The 16,488-nt window shown below is 49.6% G+C and overlaps 1 protein-coding gene and 1 pseudogene across 1 annotated transcript; both read left to right on the top strand.

Annotated features, from left to right (window-relative positions):
* Positions 1-7,399: 7,399 nt before the first annotated feature.
* LOC117837100 (allene oxide synthase 2-like) lies at positions 7,400-8,947 on the top strand (annotated as a pseudogene).
* A 4,737-nt stretch (positions 8,948-13,684) lies between these two features.
* On the top strand, positions 13,685-15,528 carry LOC117839469 (allene oxide synthase 2). The gene has a single exon (XM_034719803.2). It carries the CDS (start codon positions 13,867-13,869, stop codon positions 15,313-15,315), a length of 1,449 nt encoding a protein of 482 aa, XP_034575694.1. The 5' UTR covers positions 13,685-13,866; the 3' UTR covers positions 15,316-15,528.
* Positions 15,529-16,488: the final 960 nt, after the last annotated feature.

Below are 16,488 nucleotides of genomic sequence, written 5' to 3'. Positions count from 1 at the left end.
TACAGTACAGATCAGTCCTCCGTGCAGCAGCAGGCTCCACGGGGACGTAGTATTTGTATTTTCCCACTCACCAGAATATTGCCTGTGCTATCGGATACAGATATACTCAAATGGAACATGCATATATTTATATATATACGCTTATTGTATGAGCATATCAAAGAACAATAACGTAGCGTTCGGGTCGCGCGGCGCGGTCCTGAGTAGGCAACCGGCCGGGCATTATTGCATCACAATTCGCATCGCCATGTCGCGCTTGCATCCAAATATAAATATAGTGAGTGCAATGGTCCAAAACCGCCTGGAAGCAAAGGTCCGTATCTGCCACCGTGAACTGGAACGGCACGGTCCCGGGCTCCCGGCCACGGGCCGGGTTCCATCCCCCTGGCACGGCGCGCGGCAATTGATGCGACCGGATGCGGGGCCTTCGTTCAGATGGGGGCTTCCCGGCTACCGCCGAGTTTGTGTTTCACGCGCGGAAATCGGGTGGCGGTCGGACACGAGACCGCGTCGAAGCACGACGGCAATTTTGGCCATGCTCTCAGCTCTCAAGACTTTTGTGTATTGGTGGTTGATGAGTTGAGTAGCGTTATAGCTGTGGCCGAACGGGATTGGCTGCTCCTCCGTTTCAAACTGTAGTTTGTTATGAATCTAGAAAAATTAAAATGACCTGCAATTTGAACCTACAATGTGGAACGTGGTAACTACCCCTCCTCTAGCCAATCATATCATCACGCGTAGGCGCATGCATGCAACAAAATGTTATGCATACTGCACGTTTGGGTCGTCTCGGCATTCTGAAAGAACATACACATGCAATTGGCCAACCGAGCTACGCTCGGCTCCCGCTAGTGGCCGATTGTTGCCCGACAATCCAGTAGTTTGCTGCGGCTTAAGATTTAAGACAGCCATTGATCGACCAAGCAGCTTTGTCTCGCTTTAATTTGCAGGTCTCTCATTTTGAGTTTTGGTAAAAACATACTCCCTTTAGCCATTGACACTTGCTCTTTCAGAAAAGAGTTCTCGTCAAACTTTTAAAGCAAAAAAATAAAATATTTAATTACTTTGGAACATGCAACGTGCACAAAATTGTGTTTTATTGGCCAGATTCTTCATGTGTCACAAAATATAATTAGCTAGCCATGAGAAGTTATGAGAAAAAAAAAGTTTAGTGTCATATAGTATGCATGCTATAATCAAGCACATAGATCTCACGAGGTTTTAAAAAACCTTTTGCAAGGAGAACAAAGAACAAAGAGACGTAAAGTTGTTGGTTTCAATTGAAATTTTGTGGCATGTTTAATAGTATGTCAAATATTCTAAAGAGGTGTTTGGATACAAGGTGCTAAACTTTAGCAGGATCATATCGGATGTTCGAATGCTAATTAGGAGGACTAAACATGAGCTAATTACAAAACTAATTGCACAGATGGAGTCTAATTTGCGAGACAAATCTATTAAGGCTAATTAATCCATCATTAGCAAATAGTTACTGTAGCACCACATTGTCAAATCATGGACTAATTAGGCTTAATAGATTCGTCTCACGAATTAGACTCCATCTGTGCAATCAGTTTTATAATTAGACTATATTTAATACTCCTAATTAGTATCCAAACATCCGATGTGACAGGTGCTAAAGTTTAGCAGGGGTATCCAAACACCCCAAAAATGATCAGATTATTATTAATAGGATGGAGGGAATATGTTAGTTGCAGTGGAACCTGCCAATCTGTGCATTCTTCTCATATATATTCTAGGAGTTTTACTATAGATGTCCATGCAGCCCGCAGCCCAACACGAAGCCCAATTTTTTATCCTGGCCCGGCTCGTAACTCTTCGGCTCGAGGCTAGCCTGGCCTGATGGCTCGTGCTGGTGTGGGCCTGCCCCTCGGCCTGACGGGCGACCCAGCCCGGCATGATTTTAATGTGCCGGTCCGAAATGGGCCGTTAACCTCCTCCCTACCGGCCAAAAACATCCTGCTAACTCTCACCCGTTCCCCCTTCCTCTCCCTGTGACCCTATCTGCTGCCCAACGCCGCCTCCCCTATCTCTCGCATGGCTCCATGCCTTAATCCTCCCCAAACCTCCACCTCCCCTCCGGCCGGCAGCGGCGGTAGCGGCGGCGCGAGGGGTCGGGAGCGGCGTTGGCTCGCGCGGGAGGCCGGCAGCGGCGGCAGCCCGAGGGGCTGGAGCAGCGGGCACGGTGCAAGAGGCCAGCAGCGGCGGGCGCGGTGTGGGAGACCGGTAGTGGCGGGCGCGACACGGGAAGTCGGCGGCGGCGCGAAGGGCCGGGAGCGACGGCGGCTCGCGCAGGAGGCTGGGAGCGGCGGCAGCCTGAGGGGCTGGAGCGGTGGGAGCGGCGCAGGAGGCTGACAGCGGCAGCGGCTCATGCCGGCACGAGGGGACGGGAGTGGCGGCGGCTCGCACGGGAGGCCGGCAGTGGCGGGAGCGGTGCAAGGGACGCCGACAGCGGCGGCGATGCAAGGGCCCACCGTGCCTCGCGTGCCTCTATGGAAATGGCATTGCAGACCCGTGCTTGGGCTGTCGGTGCAGCCCGTGGGCTGGCACGGCACGTCACGACACGAAAATTAACAAGCCTTGCCGAGCCCGCGCCGGATTGAGCCGGGCGGCCTGAATGGACATATATAGTTTTACTCCTTATCAATTGACTGAGATCTTGCATATTTATCGGTCACCCAAATTTGTATTAGAAATTGAATGGAGATGGGATTTGGGGTTAAGTTCGGGGGTTTAGGGGCTTACGCAATTCCCTAGCCGTAGCGGAAGCTCTTGGGCGACTTGTCGGCTGGCGGTGGAGGCGGTAGAGACGGCGGGAAGCAAAGGTGGTGATGGCGCTGCCGGAGCCGAGCGGTGGGGGACCCTCGGTGGGCGATGGAGGCGGCGGGGGCGTCGAGAGCCAACCAGTTAGCAGCGGCAACGGTCGTGGATGGCGGCGGAGGCGGTGGTTCGCCGCCAGAGCCGAGGCAGGAAGGTGGAGGTTGCGGGGGAACTTGAACAACCGGAGTTGAAGAAGATGAAGCCAGCATGGTCCGGGAGGAGAGAGAGGAGGGGCAGAAGAGGAGGGAGGAGACCATCGACGGGTTGCGGTACTAGAGGGCAGCGGCGACTCCGCTCGCTTTCTTGCGTCGGGGTCAGGGAACAGAGAAGAAGATAAGCAAGAGAGAGGATACGGTGGATATACATCTGATCGTTGGATCTCGATCCAACGGACGAAAATGGTGATTGACAAAAAAACAAAATCTCAATCAATTGATGCGGAGACAGACTCATATTCTAAGGACCTGTTTGGTTTCACATGCTTATGCATAAGCACTTCAAATAAGTAAATAAGTTGCTTATGAAAACCAATCACTCTTGCTTATGGGGTTGCTTATTATAAGCAAATAAGCAACTCTTGGGTTGCTTATGGTTGCTTATGGGGACTATTCAATGCACTTTACATCTCTTGCCCTCATTGAATGCCTGGTTGCCCTACCTCTCTCTCTCAATGATTAGGGGCAAACATGACAATATCCACCTCATCAATGTTTATAAGCAAGGGTATCCAAACAGCTGAACTAAAAATAAGCAACTCCAAATAAGCAACTTTAAGTTGTTTATAATAAGCAACTCAAACCAAACAGGTCCTAAGTATAGCTAATTGTGTGTTGTACCCATTGACAGTTGGGCATTAATAACCGGTGGCTTTGTCAATCTCATAAATATAAATGTGTAGTGATATGTGCATTTATATTGTGTTTTTCAAAATTATCTTGCCATTTTTCATGAGGGTACGTATAACATTTTAGACAGCAGCTGTCTATTTGATTTACCATGTCAAACACAAACAACTAAAAAGATAGCTTGTACAATGAGTCGTCTATTTAGACGTCTGCAAACTATTTAATTGATTCTTAGAAACGGTGATCAAATGTACACTTGATTTTTGTAGTCATTTCGGTGCTTAATTGAGAGAATGCATGATAGCAGTTTCCGCATTCATTCACAAGATAGCAGTTCACAAAAATAAAGAGTTCAACTAACACGAGATAGCAGTTCACAAAAATCTTTCACCAGGAGAAGACTGACCGGCAGACAATTATGTAGCATTCAAAGATTTACCAAGCCAACAGAAATCATATTACCAAGCTAATGGAAATCATATTGCCTCAGTTGTAATCTGAAAATAATTTCTTCTTCAAACACTTCATTGTATTTGCATGCTCCAACTTATCTTCATTGGACATCAATGCTACGTCAATTGCGAGAAGGTGGTTATAGGACTTTTATCCCTGCAAAAATTTACATGCATAGGAAACTTGCAATTGCTTGAATTCTTGACACTGAATGACTGAATAATAAATAAATTAACACAAGCTGCAGAAACAACAAGATTCACACAAGCATGTTTATCCATGTGTTAGCAGAAAAATGCAGTTGATGCCGTCAGCTCAGATAAAATTAGAAGTAATAGTTCTAACAACTAACAAAAATCTGACAGCGGTAGAGCAGAGATCTCCAGCCTCCAGGTGTTGCAATTTCTAACATACAGGCCTCAATTGCAATTTCACCACCTGTACATGTTCAGTAGTACTGACCCCAACTGAAAGCCATCATCAGGAGTCAAGCTGACCTGCCACCAACTTTCTTTACCCATGAATTAGACATCACCTCTGATACAATCAAATCATGAAGTCCAATAGTCCATACACCATACACATGACTACTTCCAAACAACAAATTCCTTGAAAATGCAATCCATTACTCTCTCTCTTTTCCTATCTTCTTTTTTTCAATTAAACTGTTGCAGATAAGAATATTCAGACATTCAGTCGTATAACCTTTTAGCATGGCACAGCCAACCTAAGCAGCAGGCAGGTCTTATTAACAGGAATATCAACACTTTGCTAACGTTCTGAATATTAACTTGACATCAGAAGTTCCAGCTGTCAACTACCCATTCAAATTCTCATAGGCTGTTATTTTAAAGATTCATTAGAAGGCATAAGGCTGTTATTTAGCATTTTGTACCTAGCAGAAGATGCATAAAAAACAGAACAAATAAGACATGCCCCATGGTCTCCTCTTTCTAACAGAGGTAGAGCAGAGAAGGATCTAACACTAAACAGCAAGAAGGATCTAACAAATCTACTGAGCAACTATCACTACATCCAACAGGTAATATACTTGATAATTTTTTTTCAACCATGACCTAACAGACATAGCTAAGGACAATGAAGAAACGATTCAAGATAGCAGGCAAAACGAACTGAAGGACATATGGTTCTTTAGATGAAGATGATAGCAGGCAAAACGAACTTGAGCAGATCCCGCGCCGCCACCGCTGCTTCTCCGCTTGCCGCATGGTTGCAACCGTCCCCGAAGGCTAGGACTCCAACAGCAAAAATTCCCCCAGCTCTCCCGATTCGGAGGGTCAGAGCGGATTGCTGCGCCTCGAAGCTGAGTTGTGCTCGGGCCGGTGAGCTTCCAGACGGTTTCGGAGCCTGCAGGCGCCGGATTTCGGCTGTTGCCGGAGTGGTCTCTGGCGCTCCTGTGGTTACCGAGGGGATTTATTTGGCGCTGGGAGTAGAATGGCAGAGAGGAAGATTTGGGGAAGAAGCGCGCCGAGGAGAATGGCGGAGAGGAAGATTTGGGGGAAGAAGCGCGCGGAGGAGAATGGCGGAGAGGAATTTGGGGGAAGAAGCGCGCGGAGGAGAATGGCGGAAAGGAATCTGGGGGAAGAAGCGCGCGCTTCTGTGGCGCTGACCGAAAAACGCGCGCGCGGCCGAGAGCACAGGATCCACGCCGCCGTCGATGGCAGGGAGCAGGACGTACAACGCGCTCCGGGACTCGGCGTCTCGCGTCGGAGCACGCGCGCGTGCCGTTGACGAACGAGACGACGGCAACGCCCTCTCTCTTCAGTTAATGACTGCCACGGAGGCTAATTGCGCTGACGTGTACACAAATAGCCGGCACCCGTCTGTGGGTGGTACGTGCCCTGACTACTTGCATGGTTTTCAAGGCTTGCAATGGAAGACAAGGGCCCAGCAGAAGATATTTTTCCAAGGAAGCCACTATCCCGATCATTAGGCTGACCGCACCGCAGCACTGCATGTGCGCCTGCATGCGCGCCTGGGACCTGCATGCGCTGCACCGCGCGCCTGCATGCGCCGCGGAACGCTACCGCGCGGGCCACGGACCGCTACTTCCAGCGTTTCAGCGGGGCAACGCTAAAAGGAGAAAGAGAGAGTTGGGGAGAGAGAGAAAGTGAGGAGAATAAAATATGGAATAGTGGGCATAGAGTATGGAATAGAGATAAAAGGTGCGGAATAAATGAGTATAGAATAGAGAATCTTGATGACTAGGATAGAATATTCCTTTTAAGATGTGGAAATAGAGTCGATGAGTACGGATAGCCTTAGGCAGCTAGCTGTTTTAGGGGTGTTTGGTTCTTCAGGCTACTAAGGTTCCTGTCACATCGAATGTTTATATACTAATTAGGAGTATTAAATATAAACTAATTATAAAACTAATTGCACAGATGGAGACTAATTTACGAGACGAATCTATAAAACCTAATTAGTTCATGATTTGATAATATGATACTATAGTAACCATTTGCTAATGATTAATTAATTAGGCTTAATAGATTCATATTGTGAATTAGCCTCCATCTGTGTAATTAATTTTATAATTAGCTCATATTTAGTTCTCATAATTAGCATCCGAATATTTATGAACCAGAAACCAAACCTCGCTCGGGACATCACGCCATGCATCTTGAAGGCACGCAAAACACGTACCAAATAGTCCAATAGCCTCCATTCGCGGATAGAGTGGGCCATGCAGCACGCCACCCCGGGCCTCTTTGTACCCCGCCCTCTCGCTCCTTGCGTTAGCCAACTAACACATGAACAACGTCTCCAAACCTCAACAAGCTAAGAGATAAGTGTAGGTGCAGAACATAGCAAGCTACATAGCTACATCTCTCTCTGGTCGCAGTCAAACCTTGCAAAAGGTTCTCAACCGTTAAGGGGTGTTTAGATACTAATTGCTAAACTTTAGCAGTGTCACATCTGATGTTCGGATACTAATTAGAAAGACTAAATATAAGCTAATTATAAAACTAATTGCAGAACCATGTGCTAATTCGCAAGACATGAATCTATTAGGTCTAATTAATCCATCATTAGCAAATGGTTACTCTAACACCACATTGTCAAATCATAGACTAATTAGACTTAATAAATTCGTCTCGCGAATTAGACTCCATCTGTGCAATTAGTTTTGTAATTAATCTATATTTAATACTCTTAATTCGCATTCCGATACGACAGGTACTAACTTTAACAGGGTGTATGAGCTGCGAGTCATCAGCTCTTCACCTGCCAGCACGCACGTAGCAGCGTGCATGGCCAGCTCGTTAGGTTCCATCGCCGCGCGGCCGGTGCCGGGCAGCTACGGTCTCCCGGTGTTCGGCGCCCTACGCGACCGCCTCGACTACTTTACTTTCAGGGCCAGGACAAGTACTTCGAGTCCCGCGTCGAGCAGCACGGCTCCACCGTGGTACGCATCAACGTGCCGCCGGGCCCTCTCAACCCGCGCGTGGTCCCGCTCCTCGACGCCAAGAGCTTCCCCGTGCTCTTCGACGTCGACAAGGTCAAGAAGAGGGACGTCTTCACGGGCACCTACATGCCCTCCGCCTCCCTCACCGGCGGCTACCGCGTCTGCGCCTACCTCGACCCGTCCGAGCCCACCCACGCCAAGGTCAAGCAGCTGCTCTTCTCCCTCCTGGTCTCCCGCAAGGACGCCGTCGTCCCGGCCTTCCGTTCCAACTTCTCCTCGCTCTTCGCCTACAGCTCGAGGAGGGAGGCAAGTCGGACTTCAACAAGCTCAACGACGCCACCTCGTTCGATTTCATCTGCGATGCCTACTTCGGCGTGCGCCCCTCGGCGACCGACCTCGGCGCCGGCGGGCCGAGCAAGGCGGCCAAGTGGCTGCTCCTACAGCTCGCGCCGCTCCCCACGCTCGGCCTCCCCATGTTCATCGAGGAGCCGTTCCTCCACACGTTGCCACTCCCGTCCATCCTCGTGAGCGGCGTCTACAAGGCGTTGTACAAGTACTTCTCGACCGCCGCGTCGGAGGCGCTCGACGCTGCCGAGAGCCTCGACCTCTCGCGGGAGGAGGCCTGCCACAACCTGCTGTTCGCGACGGTATTCAACAGCTACGGGGGCTTCAAGAAGCTTTTCCCGGGGATCCTGGCGGACGTCTCCAAGGCCGGCGAGAAGCTCCACCAGAGGCTGGCGGCGGAAATACGCACCGCCGTGGCCGAGGCCGGCGGCGAGGTCACGGTGGCGGCGCTGGAGAAGATGGAGCTGACCAACTCGGTGGTGCGGGAGGCGCTGCGCCTGGATCCGCCCGTGAAGTTCCAGTACGGGCGCGCCAAGGAAGAAATGCAGATCGAGAGCCACGACGCGGTGTACGTGGTGAACAAGGGCGAGATGCTGTTCGGCTACCAGCCGTGCGCCACCAAGGACGCCCGCGTGTTCGGCGCCACGGCGGGGCAGTTCGTGGGCGACCGGTTCGTCGGCGACGAGGGCAGCAAGCTGCTGCAGTACGTGTGTACTGGTCCAACGGCCGCGAGACCGAGACACCCAGCGTCGGGAACAAGCAGTGCCCGGGCAAGAACCTGGTGGTACTCGTCGGGAGGCTCTTCCTCGTGGAGCTGTTCCTCCGTTACGACACTTTCGCTGTCGAGGTTGGAAAAGATCCGCTCGGTGCCAAGGTGACCTTCACCGGCATTACCAAAGCAACTTCCGGTCCTGGCACTCAGTAACCTTCACCGCACGTCCGCACCGACGGTTGCTTAGCACGCGCTGAAATGATCGAACCATTGGATGTACTTATATTATTGGATTTGGAATTTCGGATCACCTATCACGCAGCTTCTGTCTCGGTATAATCATCTAGGGATATACTTCACTGTACAACTTGTCTAGTTGCATCTCTCAAACAGAGCGATATACGTACATCTAGATATACATGAACTCACCCAAGACACAAATGCGCCAAGAATGTCACAAGGAATCCAAACCCATCTCATATCGTCATCATACATACCCATCCATCATAACCAATCATGCAAGCAAGATTAGCATAGGCAATAAAATAAAACTACTGCAAGCATAACTAGAGTAATTGGTGAGCAAGGTAAACATGTTTCAAACAAAAAGAAATGTAGGGGCTCAGAACGGCAATGCAATTATAAGTGTTTATATAAGCAATCAATAAAAACTAAATCGCAAATTAACCATACTAGCATGTCTAATAGGATCAATATGTGGTAGGACATGGTATGGTAAGTGATGCATTGTCATTGTTCACTTGCTCTCCATTGTAGTCGGGGTATTCAGGATCCTCCTGTTAGAAGCGAACGGGCCTCTAGCTGAGTTGGTTATGTAGCTTTAGTAGCACTCATCATGTCCTCGGTTAGACTCTCCGTGGAAGCAAATTTCAAGCTGCGGTTAAAGATCCCCTCATTTGTCTCAAGCCAAAACAATCGCACGGGTTACGATGCCGCTATGTAAGAAGGTGTTTTTTCTTTTGTTTTTTTACCGAAGTTAGTAGGGAAGCCCCAACATATTTTTTTTATTCTAGTACGGGAAGTTAGACTCAACTAGATTCTTAAGTGCTCTAGGCTAGAGGCCCTTTCAACTTTTTTCCCCTCCTGTTAGAAGCTTAGAACTCCGGCCCTCAACATAATGCAAGCACGGATTACAATATAATTAATTATGAGCTACAAACACAAGACAATGATTTCAGAAAAAAAAAGTTTGTAAAAGAATATAATTTTACTAATTAAAAATTAGTTATGAATTTTGAAGGATTAAAATAGATGTAAATATTCTTTTGGAAATTCATATTATTAGGGTGAAGCTAGTTTAGCATGGCTAGGGTAGTGGTGTGATGATGTTAGAGTGCGCAGCGGACTTCGGCCCAGCCCGCTATACGCACAAGCTGACCTTACCAAGCTCAGGTCAATCGGAGCCCACAACAATGAGGCATTGGGCCTAACTTAACCCAAAAGACTAGTCTGATGGGTGAGAGCTGCCCCCACCTATATGTTATGCTCCCCCACCATCAATTTTCGATGCGGGACTAAACCTAATAATCTCCCCATCACACATCGGGCCCACTCTTCCTCGTAAGCAACCCATGTGATCCCACTCTTCCTAGGTCCCAAGTCCAACTCTCCAGTCACAACAACCCCATGTGACCCTCCGAAGCACGGGCTCCCCCGTCACGTGACCCTGGTGATGTTCCAGGTTTCCCAACCTTTAGCTCTAATACTACTTGTTAGATTGCGCAGTGAATACCGGCCCAGCCCGTTATGCTCATGAGCTGACACCCCATCAGGTCTAGGTCAACCCGGAGCCCACAACAATGAGACCTTAGGCCTATGTCAACCCAAAAGACTAGCCTGATGGGTGAGGGCTGCCCCACCTATATGTTATGTGGTACTGAGGAGGAAAGGATGTAGACTTCAACTGAACCTTGCCACTAGGGATGTGCGTAGGCATGCGGGAGGCGAGGAGCGCAGCGATCTTCAATGTCAGGAGGTTGACGAGCATGAGCTGATGAAAAAGATCAGTAACTGAAGGTTGAGGTTGAAGGCAAGTTGTTAACTACTCCCTTCGTTCCAAATTGTAAGTCGTTTTGGCTTTTCTAAGTTTATACATACATACATACATACATACATACATACATACATACATACATACATACATACATACATACATACATACATATATATATATATATATGCGTCAATCTAAGTGCATATCTAAAGAAAATCAAAACGAGCTGTAATTTGGAACGGAGGGAGTATCAGATTGGCATCCAACAATTTAGAACAATCACCTCGAAAGAAAAAACAGGCATAGAAGTATCAGCATCTCCCTGCCTATCTATTAAATCTAAATTTGACGTACAGGTATCCCAAAGTCCAGAGATATATTTTTACTCAGCTATAATTGTATTCCCTGGAAAAGATTACTAGCAATACATATTACAAGTAACTGTGAACAGCTCTGAGATAGCCGACATCCTAGGATAAGAAGTTACAACGCAGAAAAAGAAAAAAACACAATACAAGAAAGCTGCGCGAAACACTTCCCCTAGCGGTGTCCTGGACAAAGTGACGGGATTCACGATACAGCCTCCTCACGAGGATTCTTCTAGCATCGTTACCTCCCAACTTCATCGAAGAGACTACGAACGGAAGGAGCATCCGGGTTTTCTTCATGAGAATTCTTCTAACATCAGGCTTCCGGGCGGGTGTTACTCCTATTAAAAACTACAAGCTTCAAGCCTACGGGTGCTATTATTTGGGCCATGACTCTCCGCGCTAAACGTTGGTCTATTTATAGTCGGGTCGCAAGATAACATCCAAAGTGCTACAGTGGACTCGTGAGGGGGCACGACAGGGCTTTCCCATACTGGTAAAGCTCTACAGTGTTCACGTGATGCTCACGTTGATCCACAAGTACTGCTAGGAATCTTGAAGTCGCTCATACGGTGCAGTACTCCCGTGAGCAGGCATTTTTGTCGCTTATCTATCATTGCACGAGTCCTTATCTCCAGAGAATTGGACGTGTACTTTTGGTTGACAAGCCTCTGTGGCTGCACCTATCCTTGTGCTCAAGCACTAGGATCTGCTTCAAGCGGCAATTTTTTCTTCTTTGACCATTGGACCGATTATCCTAATCGCTTCAATGCTCTGGGGCTACTTCTACAGAGTGCGTCTTGCGACGCCCTCCGTAACCTTGGCTTCGACCTGCTGGATGCCAGCATCCATCAACTCGGCACTCGTCTTCGCTCTGCGTGTTGGCTCTAGGTCCACTCGGATTTTCTTCTTTTTTGAGCACCGCGCAGCCTCTCCATCACCATGATGCCATCGCAGCTTCAGTCGACTTCATTTCAAGCTTCGCAGTGATGACCTCAAGTTCTTGTTCGCCTACATATTGCTCGGGGGCTTGAGGGATATGGGTACCCCATGGGTACGCCATGGGTCCCTACCGACCAAGATACTGGCCAGACCTGACAAGTGGCTCCACCGATCAGAGCGCGCGAGCTGAGAATATAAAGTTATTTGGAGTACACGTCAAGGCAACAAGATAGACCAGATCTGCTCGGATATTGTGGAATGCATATTGTAGTCCGACTTAGATTACTTTCCATGTAACTAACAAGTAGCTTAGATTCAAACCGACTTGTAACCCTAGATCATCAGTCTATATAAGGCGGCCAAGGGATCCAACCCAACGCATCCAATCTCATACCAGCAATACAATCCACGCATACACGACGTATGGTATTACTTTCCGGAGGTCTGAATCTGTTTAAAACTCTTGTATCCCTTGTGTTCTCACGATTACCTTCGAATTCTTAGTTTCGCAATCACCCTCACCTACAAATCAACCATTTAGATAATCCCCTTATAAACTACCGAGCTTATAAATTCGACCACTGTGCGTAAGGACATGATTCATGCCTCTGAACTAAGCCGATGGCTCCCCCTTACCAGAGTCTTTCTTTGAATAGTACTCGTAGAACTCAAAAAATGGCGCGTCGTTTACTTAGTTTTTTTTTTCAAATGCAGAGGCTGAAAATGGTCAGATGCCAGGCTACGTCTCCGTCGCAAATCATGTTTTGTTAAGGTGCATCCGTGCGCGGCGCGGGAGTCCCCGATTATTTTAGTTCTAGAAGATTTGGTTAGCTCTAGAAGATTTGGTTGGTCCAGTCTAGGGGTGTTTGTTCCGGACTAAAGTTGGACTATCATATAATATTAAATACAGGTTAATTACAAAATTAATTGTATAATTGAAGGTTAATTTGTGAGACGAATCTATTAAGTGCAATTAGTTCATGATTAGCTATTGTAGCACTACATGGTCAAATTATGGATTAATTAGGCTTAATAGATTCGTTTCGCGAATTAGCCACGGCTTATACAATTAGTTTATAATTAGTTCACGTAAACGTTCTTTAAATTGGTATCAAATATTTTATGTTATCCAAACTAAAAATTAATCCCCTACTAATCTGCGTTATCTCGATACCTGACACGCATGGGATGAACATGAGAAATCACGCCAAGTTGTGGATGATCTTCCCCCATTTGGATCCTACAGACTGTACATGAATAGTTTAACTTTCAGACCGACCACGACCTTTCGTTCGGCGCTAGCTTATCCTCCTCGCAATAACTTGCACCCGTCGACTTGAGACTTTTCTCTTTTCTTCATTGGATGAACTAGAGATTTTTCCTGGTTGAATTCACATCACCCGCCCCGGATTCTGGGTGCCCCGCGCGACCCCCGCCATTGCGGTCACCGCACCACACGAAGCACGAACAAACGCCAACGAACTGAGCGTGCTGGAAGCACACGCTAGCGAGGGGAACGCGTGGGGTAAGCCCGCGCGCCCGGCCCCCGACGAAGGGCGCGGCGTGCGTCCTGGCCCGGGCCGGCCGCTGTCAGAATAGTAGCTGGGACGATCGGGGCATGCATCCCGTCTGCGATCCACGGCACGCGGAACACGTATCGGTGCTAGCGCACGTGGTTCTAGCGACTTGCCGTGCCTCCCTCCCACGCGCGCCCAGGCTATTTGTACCCCGCCCTCTCCCGCTACCCAATGCAAGAAGCAAACCACATCTCCATTCTTCTCCCTCCAAACCTTGAGAAGAGATCGCGTCAGTGACAAGGAGAGAGAAATTTGCGCAAGCTAATAAGCCGCGCGAGCTCTGATCGATCCAAGGTAGTGAGAATCCAAGGTAGCCGCGAGAGTTTTTCCCATACGTCCATGGCGAGCTCCGATCAGGGTTCGTCCGGCGCCCCGAAGCCGGTGCCGGGCAGCTACGGGCTGCCGGTGATCGGCGCCGTGCGGGACCGCCTCGACTTCTACTACTTCCAGGGCCAGGACAAGTACTTCGAGTCCCGCGTCGAGCGCTACGGCTCCACCGTCGTGCGCATCAACGTGCCGCCGGGCCCGTTCATGGCCAAGGACCCGCGGGTGGTCGCCGTCCTCGACGCCAAGAGCTTCCCCGTGCTTTTCGACATGGACAAGGTGGAGAAGAAGAACCTCTTCACGGGCACCTACATGTCCTCCACCTCCCTCACCGGCGGCTACCGCGTCTGCTCCTACCTCGACCCCTCCGAGCCCACCCACACCAAGGTCAAGCAGATGCTCTTCAACCTCCTGCTCTCCCGCAAGGACGAGGTCATCCCAACCTTCCGCTCCAACTTCTCCTCCCTCCTCGCCACCGTCGAGTCGGAGCTCGCCAAGTCCGGCAAGGCCGCGTTCAACAAGCTCAACGACGTCACCTCCTTCGACTTCATCGGCGAGGCCTACTTCGGCGTGCGCCCCTCGGCGACCAACCTCGGCAGCAGCGGGCCCACCAAGGCCGCCAAGTGGCTCATCTGGCAGCTCCACCCCCTCGTCACGCTCGGCCTCCCCATGGTCCTCGAGGAGCCCCTCCTCCACACCTTCCACCTCCCGCCGTTCCTCATCAAGGGCGACTACAAGGCGCTGTACAATTACTACTCGACCGCCGGGAAGCAAGCGCTCGACATGGCCGAGACACTGGGCCTGTCGCGGGAGGAGGCCTGCCACAACCTGCTTTTCGCCACGACGTTCAACAGCTACGGCGGCCTCAAGGTGCTCTTCCCGGGGCTCCTGGCCAACATCGCCAACGCCGGGGAGAAGCTCCACGAGAGGCTTGTGGCGGAGATCCGCGGCGCCGTGGCCGAGGCCGGCGGCAAGGTCACCCTGGCGGCGCTGGAGAAGATGGAGCTGACCAAGTCGGTGGTGTGGGAGTCGCTGCGCCTGGACCCGCCCGTCAAGTTCCAGTACGGCCACGCCAAGAAGGACCTGGAGATCGCGAGCCACGACGGCGTGTTCCAGGTGAAGAAGGGCGAGATGCTGTTCGGTTACCAGCCGTGCGCCACCAAGGACGCCCGCGTGTTCGGCTCCACGGCCAGGGAGTTCGTGCCCGACCGGTTCGTCGGCGACGAGGGCAGCAAGCTGCTGCAGTACGTGTACTGGTCCAACGGGCGCGAGACCGAGAGCCCCAGCGTCGACAACAAGCAGTGCCCCGGCAAGAACTTCGTGGTGCTCGTCGGCAGGCTCTTCGTCGTCGAGCTGTTCCTCCGCTACGACACCTTCACCGCCACCGTCAGCACGGAGCTGCTCGGCGCCAGCGTCAACTTCACCAGCGTGACGAAGGCGACCTCTGGTCCAGGCAGCGAGTAAAAATTAAATCACGGCGGTTAATCAAACCTGCACCCGCCAAGGACTTTGTCGCGGTTGGATGATATGATTGGATTGGATGGGTGCAGGACGGGTGCCTTTATTTCGTCCCGTTCGTTTTCCCCCCTTGCATTGTAATAAGATTTCTCCCTCTTTCACGTGTGATCGGAGGTGTTGATTTGACTCTTTGCAATGCATGTTGGCATGTTGCACAAATTGCTCCAAGTTACTACCTTTCACTGATCTACGCCACACGCAGGCGTGCATTCACATTGTAGATGTCACCACGTACGTACGTATACGCCGCACGAATCGATCGACGACGGGATCTCCCTTATATATAGCGGCCGTGCATACTATTCAAGCCCGTTGACGAGACCTTTGCTTTATCCGAGCTACGACTTCACGATGATCGTCTAGAGATCTTTACGGTTTGCAGAGCAGTATGAACAATGTTGAACTGAATCTATATCGGAACCGGCTTCTGTTCCGTCCAACCTACGTGGGCTCCAGGGCCGTGACCACGGACCATGCTCTATTCTCCTTGCCAGCGAACCGTGCATGGACGACATTTGTCTCCGGTGCGCGCCCACGCACCTACTACACAGACACGCCACATGCACGTTCGTACGCACACGTGGGTGCAGTTTAGTGCACGTCTCTAAGTGGGACAAAATAGGTCCACTCCGGTTCGTGAAACACATCTACATGTACACACATATGTGATGTTCTCACGTTGGGATTTAATCCAGTTCCGGTAAAAAATAAAAAAGTGAGCGGTGTTAAATACTACTTCCTCTGTCTCAATTTATAGGTCGTTTTGAATATAAAAAATAAAATGATCTATAATTTAAAACGGAGAAACTATGATTCACGAACATGACTAGTTAGATACTATACCTACAATAAAATAGGTCACCATGCTAGGCGCTGCAAAAAAAAGTCACAAGATTTTTCACGCAAAATATGCACGCTGCGTGGGATTCAAACCCACAACCTCCAGCCTCGCGTGTAGCTTCCTTGCCATCCCACCTACACAGTACATCTAACTATATAGGGGATGTAATCGTTTTGTATTAACTCGTGGGGATCCTTTTATCCCGGTTGGAAACACCAACTGGGATAAAATATCCCCTTTTATCCCGGTTGGTATTACAAACCGGGATAAAAGGCTCT

Source organism: Setaria viridis, chromosome 9 (genome assembly GCF_005286985.2).
Source record: "Setaria viridis chromosome 9, Setaria_viridis_v4.0, whole genome shotgun sequence".
In the NCBI taxonomy this organism is placed as follows: Eukaryota; Viridiplantae; Streptophyta; class Magnoliopsida; order Poales; family Poaceae; genus Setaria; species Setaria viridis.
Note: the sequence above shows the minus strand (reverse complement) of the source record. Positions and strands in the feature narration are given on the sequence as shown.